The 12,358-nt window shown below is 49.5% G+C and overlaps 1 protein-coding gene across 1 annotated transcript in view; it reads left to right on the top strand.

The window, feature by feature from the left end:
• The window catches only part of EPS8L2 (EPS8 like 2), a 59,539-nt gene extending 47,432 nt beyond the window's left edge, over nt 1-12,107 (top strand). Inside the window, exons 15-21 of the mRNA XM_057430610.1 lie at nt 510-625; nt 4,238-4,349; nt 5,513-5,620; nt 7,031-7,172; nt 10,232-10,415; nt 11,397-11,529; nt 11,829-12,107. Coding sequence (XP_057286593.1) covers nt 510-625; nt 4,238-4,349; nt 5,513-5,620; nt 7,031-7,172; nt 10,232-10,415; nt 11,397-11,529; nt 11,829-11,900 — 867 coding nt within the window. The 3' untranslated portion in view covers nt 11,901-12,107. The remainder of the gene's footprint in view (nt 1-509; nt 626-4,237; nt 4,350-5,512; nt 5,621-7,030; nt 7,173-10,231; nt 10,416-11,396; nt 11,530-11,828) is intronic.
• The last annotated feature ends 251 nt before the right edge of the window (nt 12,108-12,358 follow it).

Consider the following 12,358-nt stretch of genomic DNA (forward strand, 5'->3'; position numbering starts at 1 on the left):
TCTCCTCCTGATGACAGAAAATAAGATACTACACCATAGTATCGCCCAATACCTAAAGAGGACCTACACTATATCCAGAGAGGGGCTTTGGACCAGGGCCTGTAGGGACAGGCCAAGGGGAATGGCCCAAGGGGAGACTGAGCTGAGCTCTTAGGCAGAAGCTCTTCCCTGGGAGGGTGCTGAGGCGCTGGCACAGGGTGCCCAGAGAAGCTGTGGCTGCCCCATCCCTGGCAGTGTTCAAGGCCAGGTTGGACACAGGGGCTTGGAGCAAGCTGCTCCAGTGGCAGGGGTTGGAACTGGGTGAGCTTGAAGGTCCTTTCCAACTCAACCCATTCTAGGATTCTATGTTAACTGAGCCCCACACATACAAGTTTGCCTGAAGAACATTTCTTTGGTGTTCACCTCATCATGACCACAAGCTTGCAGGCCACGATTCATCTATTGCTCTCCTTTTCTCTGATACATCTTTCCCCTCTCTGGTAACACTGGCTCCATTTTTGCCTTCCCAGCTCTCATCAGCCAATGGATATCCTTACCGGAACTCCTCTCTCAAGCGTGGCCAGAGCACTGAGCAGAGCCAGGCTGTGGATGCCTTCAAGCAGAATGTAACTCAGCATGTAAACAGGTACTGTACCAGCACCACCCAGCTCCCACCTGCAACCTCATAAACACACGCCACAACCTATCCCAGCACCAGGATGCTTTGGCTGTGGTGGGTAAAACCCTGCCATTATTAATGCAGGCTTGATAACCAGATCAGGGAACTCAAAGGTTGTGTGTGACCCAGTTAATCAGCAGTAGGCCTACTGGTGGGAAATGAATTACATGTGATTTCCAGCACAAGAGGTGAAGATAGACCTCAGTCAATCAGTAGGTCTTGTTTCATAGCATCAGTCCAAAGTGATATTAAGGATCATGTGCTAAAGACACTGTCCTTCTGTTCTCCATGCCTTAAGAGGAGTTAGCATCCATTCATCCAACCATCCCAAAGCCACAACAGCTTGCAGAGAAGGAACCTGCTCATAGGAAGAATCTGTACTAAGGCACATGAGAGCTTTCCAACGTTCAGAAGTGCAGCCTGACCTGCATGGAAAACATTTCAGCTGAGGAAGCACCACTTTGGTTCTCTGGAGGCAGCAGCTCCTTCTTTTGCTTTGAGACACAGCCAAAGGGAAGCTGAATGAAGCATGAGTGTTTCCAGTCTCGCCCACCTCTCCATCAGGAGACTGGCAGGATGCTGGTTTCAGACAACTCTTTTTAATGGGATAAAGCCAGAAAATGGGTAAAACCCCTTCTGCTTTCTTCAGGAGTCTTGGGAAGTTCAGTTCCCAACCCAGAACCAACCAGGCCACCCCTTTGCCTCAAGCCTTTTCCCAGTGAAAACACTCTTCCTTTATAATCTAAGCAAATACTCTGCCCTACTGCCAGTTTTCCATTACCAGTTACTCAGTGGTATAAAATCTGCATAAAACCAAAGCTTTTGGTTCAGAGCTTTAAGGGTTTCACTTATTTACATGAGCTCAAGCCCTTGAGATTTCACAAGATCCGAGTTTCAACCAACTCTTCCCAAACTGAATCCTTTACCATACTCCACTGCACAGTGATTTGACATGAAGTTATCAGCTTCAGCTCCTCAAAGACTGGCAGGGCAGACCCAGCAAAGCCCTCAGCCATGAGCTTTCCTATAGCCAGCCCTAAACTAGGAGAAAACCTTCAAGCCAGACTGGTTTTCGTGGGTTTATGTCTAATCCAAAAGATTTATAAGCTCAACTACTACAAACTGGCAGCAAAATACCTTAAATTCAACTATCTCAGCAAAATAACTTCTTCTCATTCACCCCATCAAAAGTCCTGGTGGGATCATAAAACAGTAAGGACACAGCATTGAGTAGGGAAAGAATGATAAGAAATTCTCCTCTCCAATTCCATGTTTCTCAGGGAGGTTATGGAAAATAAAGAGAACTTAGTTTACATGAGAACATCACCTGCCAGAGGGGAGGCTGAGATGAGCTCTTAGGCAGAAGCTCTTCCCTGGGAGGGTGCTGAGGCGCTGGCACAGGGTGCCCAGAGAAGCTGTGGCTGCCCCATCCCTGGCAGTGCTCAAGGGCAGGTTGGACACAGGGGCTTGGAGCAAGCTGCTCCAGTGGAAGGGGTCCCTGCCTGTGGTAGGGGTTGGAGCTGGAGGAGCTTTAAGGTCCCTTCCAACCCAAACGGCTCTGTGGCTTTATGATTTAAGCCTGTCTTTAGTGTTAGTCTCAGCACTATAAATAGTAGTTTGAGTCCCAAATACGACTTACCAAGGTGACCATCTCCCTGAGACACCACCCAGTCTAACTACATTGTGGGCTTGTGGAGGAGTAGATGAGGATCTCTCCTGGGGTAGGTGGTGTAGCTTTCTACCTGCTTTCCAGACTGACACACCAAGAGCTCCTTATGGATAGCATTTAAGGAAGAAACCATCAAAGTGAAAGGCACTGAAGCAGATGCTACAGTTGAGAACGTGCTTTGACTCCTCCTTCAGCCCAGAGCAAACCTCAGCCAGGTGTGTCCAGATGTTTGCCACAATCACAGCTGGGAGAGACACATTTCCTGCTCTACTCATGCTTCTTTCAGAGTGAACTGAGGTAGTTTGCCAACCCAGAGCCCCTGTATTACCAATAATAGCCATGCATCAGTACATAATACCTGTTTACACCAGGGATTTTAGCTGCAGTGTCATGAAAGCCCCAAGCAACATTACAACCATCAGCAAAGGTAACTTGTGCAAAAATCCAGGTGCCTGCAAAGTACACAGTAGCTTCAAAGTCCTCATAACTCACCCCTGGAATCCTACAGCAGATGGAATTCCAGTTTCCCCCTCCCCACCTTCAGGGTAAGGCCCCCACTCCCATTCCTGACTGATGGATTCAGCCTGCCTGAAAAGCTGCTCCTCCACTGCAGACTCACACCTTATGTATTGCACACGGCTGTAACCAGACCAAGAGCTGTTCCAAATCAAACTACAGCAATGTTTTCAACCTTATTTACACCACCAAAAGCCACCTAATGAAGACAGTAAAATGAACTGGAAGCATGATGGGCTTGCTTTTCACAGTCAGGTTTTATGGGTCCCTCAGAAACAGTCCAGAGTTTCCACAGCTCATGGATTTAAAATCACTGACCCCAGAAAACCACCAGGTTAAACCCCACAGCACTGCCTCCATTGAGTTACACATAACACAAACCAGAGGAGAATCCACGGGGAGCACAGCACCCAGGGGCCTCCTGCAGCAGGTGGTGACTATGCAGACTGCAAGCCAAAAGCAGAAAGCTCCATAGAAGGGGCATTAAAATAGCTCCTCCCTGCTCCTTACACAAGGCAAGGGAGATTTTCCACACTGCAAACCTTTCTGGGATTATAAAGCTGAAGAAGGAAAAGGTGAGATCTGCAATTTTTCCTAAACCAGGCAAAGCCCATGGGGATAAAAGAAACCAGTTCAGTTTGGCTCAAAGGGAACCTTTCATTCCACTTTTCCACCAGTTTTTCCAGTCCCCCATATTTATTTTGTCTCTCCCCACATGAAAAGCCAGGTCAGTGTTGAAAGCCACATATGCTTGTGTCAGGAATTCCCAAGCAGCATATTCAGACACATTCCTCTTCCCCACCCCAGAATGAATCTTAGAATGGAAACATTCAAACTCACTTTTCCTCGGAAGCTGCAGATTCTGTGTCAGTAGCTCAGTGGTGCCTGATGAAAACCACAGATTTCCAGTCAGTTCTGCCTGTATTTATTCCCAACACTACTTCCCCCAGCACTGGGTCTTGTTTCTCCCCTCTCTGGCATACGGAGCAGTTGTTTCCACTTAGGATGGGAGAGTTTCCCACTTGACTGCGCTCAGGAGGTGCAATCAGAACATGTTGTTTGTGTTTTCCCAGTCTCCCCAGTCCTTGGGAGGCAGCAGCAGACAGGAGAAGGCTTTTCTTCCACCCTGAAAGCAGCAGCCTCATAGTTCCCTTTAATAAGGCCACTAACCAACAGCCCTACAGCTTCTTGTGTGTTTGTTCCCAAACATGGGATGTTTCACTAAAACAAGGGAGGAAAATCATCCTCAGGATAGAGGAGAAAGGGGCATTGCCCCCTTCTAACACAAGCACAGCTGACACTACCTGCCCTGCACAATCATCACTCCACCAGTGCACCACTGCTGCAGGGATCAGGTGGCTGTGCATTCAACCTCCATGTTTTCCCTCCTGCAGGAATTTTGAGGCACAGGGAATGGCTCCACCAAAGAGATATGCCAAAATCCGCTACGATTTCACCGCACGAAATGCCAACGAACTCTCAGTGCTGAAGGATGAAATCCTGGAGGTATGCCAATGGGCTGAGGAGAACTGTGCCCTCATCCCCTTGCCGGGAACAGGGACACACCTCGAGATCCTGGCAGGTCCCAGCTCGTGTTTCCTTGGTGTTTCTGAGCAGTAACGTGAAGTTTGGCCAGGTCTAAGCTTTACCTCTGAGCTGGAGCAGGCTGGCTGAGCACTGGGTCATTGCTAAGCTGTGAAACACGTCAGTCACAGGAGGAAGGAAAACAAGTCACTGTAGTATGATCCTCACCCACCTTCTGGTTCATTATTACCACTCTGCCCTCCCCCAGGAATTCTTTTCTATGAAAACATCCTTTTTCATAACCTTTCTCTTATCCCAACGCTGCTGGCAGCTGGAGAATGTAGGGGGTGACTTGGTCTACACACCAACTGTACCATCTCTGACTTGAGACAAAGACTTCTATTCAAACCTCTGTTCAAAAAATGGATAGAATGAGGAACTGCCAGCAAAGCTCGTCCGTTCTGAGAAGGTTACTTGATAAAATACATTAAAAATCATCCTGGAGCCAGGCTGAGAGAGCTGGGCTGGGGCAGCCTGGACAAGAGAAGGCTCCTGAAGGGGAGACCTGAGAGCAGCTCCAGTGCCTAAAGGGGCTGCAGGGAACCGGGAGAGGGGCTTGGGACAAGGGCCTGGAGGGCCAGGCCAAGGGGAATGGCTTGAACCTGCCCGAGGGGAGACTGAGCTGAGCTCTTAGGTAGAAGCTCTTCCCTGGGAGGGTGCTGAGGCGCTGGCACAGGGTGCCCAGAGAAGCTGTGGCTGCCCCATCCCTGGCAGTGCTCAAGGCCAGGTTGGACACAGGGGCTTGGAGCAAGCTGCTCCAGTGGCAGGTGTTGGAGTTGGAACTGGGTGAGCTTCCAACCCAAACCAGGCTGGGATTCTATGAACAATGAGTTCTTGAGCCCCCCAGTCCCTTTCCCCCCACCCCAGCGATGCTCTCCTGTTCATCATCAGGGTAAGTTCTGATGCTTTTCAGGAAAGGCTTCAATCCTGAACTACACGAGTGCAATACCCATTTGCCAGCTCCTGGCCTCAGTGATGTTACTCTGCCAGCTTCACGTTAGTGTCCTTTATTCCCACTTTGTGCCTTTTCTGTACGCAGGAATGTGATGTCCTCACTAACCAGTTTACTCTTCCCCCTCTCCCAGGTGTTGGAGGACAACAAGCAGTGGTGGAAGCTGCTCAACCGGAGCGGGCAGGCTGGATACGTCCCTTACAACATCCTGGATGTGGTGAAACTGGACGAGCTTGAACAGGTCTGTGCTCAGGTGGTGTTTAACTGGTACCCAGCTGCACACCACAACCAGCCTCTGAGATAACCTTGTAATTAGACCTCCCTGGAGTTCTTAGGATGCTGTGCACAGGTTGGGATGAACCCTCACACGCAGATGAACCAGAATGCTGGAGATTCCTGAGTCTCCTGTGATAAAGCTCTCACATTTTGCCACCATTGCCTCCCCAAAATCAGGGCTTTCCTTCCCACCCATGCAGCAGCCTCATGCTTTCCTCCTGCTCCCAGATGTTAAGCACTGGCAGGCAGGGTCATGGGACAGGGGAGGGCTGAGCCCTGTGCTACAGAAGCAGCCTGCTATAAAGGATGACCCTGAAGGAAAGGGACAACCACCCCAACCTAGCACCATGGCTTGCACCCCAACAGGAGATGTCTCACACTGAAGTGTCATCAAACAGCTGCTGGATACAGGGGCTTCTGAGAGTTCCACCTTTGGCCAGTGCCTTCCTCCCAAACCCATGTCCTTCTCAGTCTATGGTTTACCCCCTCCCCTGCTGTAAGAAGCCTGCTGCTCTCGGGGCTGGGCTGTGAACATGATGAAAGACCATAAACAGCCATAAAGGCTAATTTTGCCATGAAAATGCTGAAAATTTTATTGGGAGTTGAATTAAAGACAGACAATTCCCTCATCCAGCTCAGTTCAGCAGCAGGAACAAGTTACTGGAGTGGAGGCAGATGGAAATACCATCTGTATGAGTATTAAGTGAATATTGCTCTCAAGCACCTTGCATTGCAAAAATGAGCTGGAGAGCTCAAAATGCCCTAAGGAAACATGGAATTGCTTCCCCTCTTTGGTATTTCCCAGCTTGGCCAAAGCATAAGGTGCAGCAGCAGGCCTGTGGGTAAAAGCTCTGTTAGTTCAACCAAAGTGTCAAGAAACTCTTTCCAGACTGCTCCAGGCACTTGGCAGTGGTGTCTCTTCACATCAGTCACCAGAGCAGTGATGCTTTAGCTTCACATGGGCTTTCTGCTTGGTTTCATATGAAAATCCTTTGCTTCCCATGCTCTCCATCCCCAAGGAAGCCCTGTGAGCAGCGATTTCTGCACAGCAAAAAGGCCGAAGGGCCGAGTTGCACGTGTGAGCATAGCCATCTACAGCACAGTAAGCCAGCAGAGAATAGCGTGACAAGTGTGACACGTTTCCTGGGGGTGCAGATGCCTTCTCACAGCCTTTGGGTTCTGTGAGACCCCAGAAATGAACTTCTTTCATGCAGCTCCACCTGAGTCCCAGCAGCCTCAGCTGAGCAGCACAAGGAGAGCACAGTGATTTATCCCTCTATTTGTTGTTGTGGGTGGGATGCAAAAAGTTCAAGAAAATGAAAAATGGCCATAAAAGAGCTTACACATCCTTTTTTTCCCCCTTGTTATCACCCAGTCCAACCAGAGGTACAAAGGAGACCTGAGCCCCAGAGGATATGGACCATCCAGCCCAACTCACAAGCTGCCTGCCAGCTACGCTGGGGATAAATGGGGAAGTGAAATGTTATCCCGTAACTCTCCCCAGGACGCCAAAGAACGTATGTAACAGCTTCAGGCTGAAACGGGGGGGTTAGGGTGGATCTAAGGCAGAAGCTCTTCCCTGTGAGGGTGCTGAGGCGCTGGCACAGGGTGCCCAGAGAAGCTGTGGCTGCCCCATCCCTGGCAGTGTTCAAGGCCAGGTTGGACACAGGGGCTTGGAGCAAGCTGCTCCAGTGGAAGGGGTCCCTGCCCGTGGCAGGGGTTGGAATGGGATGAGCATCAAGATAAACCAGTCTGGGATTCTGTGTGTCCCTCCCCACGCTCCCAGCATCAGGCACCTTCCACATGTCACACAGCAGCCTCAGGCAGCCAGAGAACGTGGCACTGTGGCTTTGCATTTTGGGGCTTAGTTGAAAAGTCTCTGTGAGCACATGCTTTTGGTTTTGCTCACTCTCAGTCCCAGTGGTTTTCTTTCTTTCTTTGCTTTTACCATAGTCTGGTCACTATTTTTGGTCACTGTGAATGTGTAACCAGACCTACCCAAGTGTGTTCCCTCTCAAAAGGCTCTGCACAAGGAGTGCCTGCAGCTTTTAGTGATAAGCATTAGGCCAGCAGTGGTTTTGGAGGAGATTCCAGGTTGTACAACAGCCAACAGAGCAGCCCTGAGGCCTCACAGGCCCTCAGGCAGCCTGGGACAAGCACCTTAACTCTCCTTCCAGCTTGGCCTTCCTCCTGCTAGGGAGAGTTGACTTTCCTACCAGTGTGGCTGAACAAACACACACATAGAATCATAGAATAGGGTTGGAAAGGACCTTAAGATCATCCAGGTCATCCCTTTCTCTGGATTCCTTTGCTCCTGTCACACGTAGCACCCGCCTGGCCTGTTCCTTCATGTGGTCCCTCTGAACCCCTGGCAGCAGCTCTGCCACGTCCCACATTCACATCACTCCCTACACCCATAGCAAGCTGTTTCCACAAGGCCACAATCAGGATTCATTCCTTGTTCAGCTGCTGTGGACTCCTCTAAGTCAAAGCCATTCTGGGATGATGGAAAGCCCCACAACACGAGCATCACAGACACGTGCCTATTAATAACACCGAGTTATTCTCCACAGTCTTTAGGAGTTCCATGGAAAAAGTGACACTGCCTGAGCGTGCTGCTCACTCCCAGCTCATGCTTCCTGCTGCTTCTATTTAGCTGTCCAGCAAAAGCTGGAGCTCTGAGGAATGGAATCAGTGAATTCCTTATTACAAGTAGCAGAAGACTGAAAAGTAGAAGGAGCAGGGCTCAAACCCAGCATCCAAATTGTAGGTACTCACAGAGTTGGCCTTCCACATCAGGCAACAGCGAAGGGCAACAGGAAGAAAATATATGGCTACCAAGGGGCAGGAAAAATGGGAACCTTGTTCCCAGAACCAGGCTGTGGGGCCTCATTGACCTCTGCTGTCTCATGGGGCTCTTCCCCCTCCTGCTGCTAAGTTTGCAGGGCAGTTTCCGTATTTCAATAGCCTGAAGGGAACAAAGTAACTCACAAAGAGGAAGATGACAAACTAAAGCAAAACCACAACAGCAACACCGGGCAGCAGGGAATGGGACCCTCTCCCTTATCACCACTTCACAGCACCAGCAGGAGCAAAGACACCATCAGATCAGGTTTTCACCCTTGAGCAAACTTGTGCTGGTTGGTGTGGTGGGTTTATGTCTTTTGAATGAGGTGAAGAACAGGAGAAGTTAGCAACAGGAGAAACAAGGTCAGCCCCAATATAAATCTGTATATATATAAAATATACAATTATATATACAAAAGATACAATTTATATACGTATAAAATCTACAAGAAACCTGGAGAGGGGCTTTGGCCAAGGGCCTGGAGGGACAGGCCAAGGGGAATGGCTTGAACCTGCCCGAGGGGAGACTGAGCTGAGCTCTTAGGCAGAAGCTCTTCCCTGGGAGGGGGCTGAGGCGCTGGCACAGGGTGCCCAGAGAAGCTGTGGCTGCCCCATCCCTGGCAGTGTTCAAGGCCAGGTTGGACACAGGGGCTTGGAGCAAGCTGCTCCAGTGGAAGGGGTCCCTGCCCATGGCAGGGGTTGGAGCTGGAGGAGCTTTAAGCTCCCTTCCAACCCAAACCACTCCGGGATTCTATGAAAACAGGTGAAAATATGGGTCTTTCCCAGCACCCAGGACAGACACCAGTCACAAAACCAAAATGAATGTGTTCTTATCAAAGCATCTTCCTATTATGCTGCTAAATACAACACCCAGCAAGTGCTTTTGACCAAGAACTCTCTAGGCAGGTTGGTTGGTGGTAGAGTTCTTTTGGCTAAAAGCAAATGCCTCTGCAGATGCGAGCTCTCCTCTTGCACACCAGAGCAATCTCCACTTAGTTACGTGCTCACTAAAGACAGCTCAGAGTATGTTTGTGTGTACCTGGACAGAGAATACACCTTCCTCTAGAAATTACACAGTGATATTGATGCTGGTTAACAGCAGAACCAGGGATTTCATGTCTCCCAGGAGCAGCAGTGCTTGTTCCAAGACTCTCCAATCACCATGATGGATGTAGCTGAAGCAATGAGGCCAAAATCTCTGACAGTTGCCCTGCAAGAAAGCCTTCAGCAGCTTTTTAGGCTCAGTGATCACTGTGTGAACAATGAGCACTCGGCTGTTATTTGGTGGTTCCTCCTCTCCATCACTCGGGAGAAGAACTGCAGAAATCTAAGTCTCTCCCAAAGAGAAAGTGAGGTTCCAAAAGCTGAAGGAAGTGGAGAGCTTTGGTTTGGGAGGAAAGGGCAGATTCCCACAGGATGCTCCCTGTGGAGGCCTGCCAGCCTCCAAAGCTGTAGTGGGCTCCTTTACACATTTGCTCCTGCTGGGAATTCGAAGGTCAGAATGTCATTGCTCCACCTATTGCTCTAACAAAGCACTTAAGCCTGTTCTTTACAGCTAAAATACGAAAGTAAGCATTTTCCTTTGGTGCATCTAGAGAGTTAATAAAAATGCTGAGCCACGTTCTGTCCTTCCTCACAGTCTCTCCACAAACACACTGATTTCATAGGATTTCTGACTGAACGCTTGATTTCCTTCCCTTACTCTCTACCTGGTGCCTTGTTTCCCCAGAACTGATTCATCAAATGGATGAGCTGAACGATGAGCTGCTAAAGAAGATCACAAACAACAAAATCCAGCCTCCTCATCGGAATTTCAAGGTGGAAAAGCCGCAGCAGGTTTTTGTGCCCCTCACCTTCGAGTCCAGCACTGAAGAAGTCAAAGCTTGGCTGGAGGCAAAGTCATTCAGCAAAGAGTAAGATCCGGTTTACTGCCCTACGAAATGCTGGTCCTTCATGTAGAAAGGAGTGGGGGAGGCAGCTTGCAATGTTTCAGCTGGATTAGAAGTCATTTATATTTACTTACAGAGTCTCTGTTGCAAATTAGATTTCAAGCGTATTAAATCCAGGCTATATTTAATCTATCATATCCAATTCAGAGCACAAACTTACTCCCTTTCTTCCTTCTACACTATCAAGTAAACCTTGCCTTGCAATGCAACAAAAGACCTAACGTGCAGCTAAATGAAGGAACGGTCTTGCTTATTCCCACAGCTCACAGCCCAGCACAGCACAACATCCTGCCACTGGTCCTTGTCTGGTCCCCGTTACCCAGTTCAGAGTGTTGAGCTTAGAGAGAAAGAACTGGTGAAGTAACTCAGCACGTGGCCTGAAGTGCCAGTTCCAGGTGACTGCCTGTCCCTGGAGAAGCTGCTCTAGTGGGAAGTGTCCCTGCCCATGGCAGGGGGGGTGGAACTGGATGAGCTTTAAGGTCCCTTCCAACCCAAACCACTCTGTGATTCTAAGCTGTCCTAGAGAGGAAGAGCCAGCCCCTCCTCAGCCACCGGCACAGGACCAGAAAGCTGTGCATGGTCAAGGGTTAGGAGCTACAACCCACGCTCTGCACAGGGAGCCAAGAGGAGCTCCAGGATTGCTCCCCAACCATGCTGTGGCTGGAGTGAAATCACTGCAATGCCCGTGGGCTGGGTACACAGTGGGTGTGCCAGGGTGACATGTGGCTTCACCCACTCTTCATAGCTTGATGTCCTGTCATCCCTGCCAAGAGCTTGGGTTACCCAACAGCTGCCACCCTGGCACAGCCCCAGTGCCTCGTGTGTGATAAACTTCTGGTGTAGGAGCTGCACATCACCTGCTCCAAGCCCTTTGATCTCTGACTCCTCACCTTTGGCAGGAGGCCATGTGTAACACAACCACCATCTCACTTTGTGTCCTTCCAGGACAGTGGAACACCTTGGGATCCTCACTGGAGCCCAGCTCTTCTCCCTCAACAGGGAGGAGCTGAAGAAGGTGTGTGGTGATGAGGGCAACAGAGTCTACAGTAAAATCACCGTGGAGAAAAACCAGCTGGAGGTAAGCAGCTTTTGGGACACTTCCTGCCTGAATGGGTGCCTGTACCAGCAGTGGCAGGCACCCCACTGAGCACACATCTCATGAAACACAACTTAAAAACCCCCCAGAACCACACAACCAATAAATGCTGATAAGTTTTGTAAGCAAAAGGGGCCACATCACCCTCTTTCCACTAATGAACCTGCCCCTCTCACTGGTATCACTCACCCCTTGGAAAACAGCTCTACTCTTCCAGCATTTAAATACTATAACTACAGCCTGAAGTTCAATTCAACCTTCCTGTTCTGTTTCCATTCCAGAAGAGCAGAGGGGAGTCCGAGCTGCAGGAGATCATGAAGCGCCGCCAGGAAAGGATTGATTCTGCTAATTAAACTCTCTCTGCTTTAGTTGAGCTCTTAGTCCTAGTAGTGCAGGAAAAGGGAACGGCAGCAACGACCCCTGCTCCAGGTGAGGGACAGCAGTGCTGCGCTTAGTGTGCGACTGTCATCAAAGTGACACTTTCATGAACACTGGTGAGAAGGGTAGACAGTAAGACCATGTTCCATTGGGAAAGGTGGTTTAATATTGCATGGAGTATTTTTTTTTTATATAACTATATATTTTATACTGAAATTTTATGTGCATGCAACAGAGCAGAAGAGAATTCACACAAGTGGCTGAATGTCGGACAGTGGCTGGATTTGAGCTAGAAACACCCCTCAAAGCTTTCCTCATAGGGCTGCCCCTGCTCTAACCCCCCCTTGCTGGCATGGCTTGGGAAGAGCATGGCACATGCAGGGAATGAGCCAGCCTGAATGTGGTGTCTGGACCATAGAAATAAGTCTTTTCC

The sequence above is a fragment of the Pezoporus wallicus genome, unplaced genomic scaffold, assembly GCF_028554395.1.
Source record: "Pezoporus wallicus isolate ANWC-B61680 ecotype Strahan unplaced genomic scaffold, APGP_CSIRO_Pwel_v1 contig_8824, whole genome shotgun sequence".
In the NCBI taxonomy this organism is placed as follows: Eukaryota; Metazoa; Chordata; class Aves; order Psittaciformes; family Psittacidae; genus Pezoporus; species Pezoporus wallicus.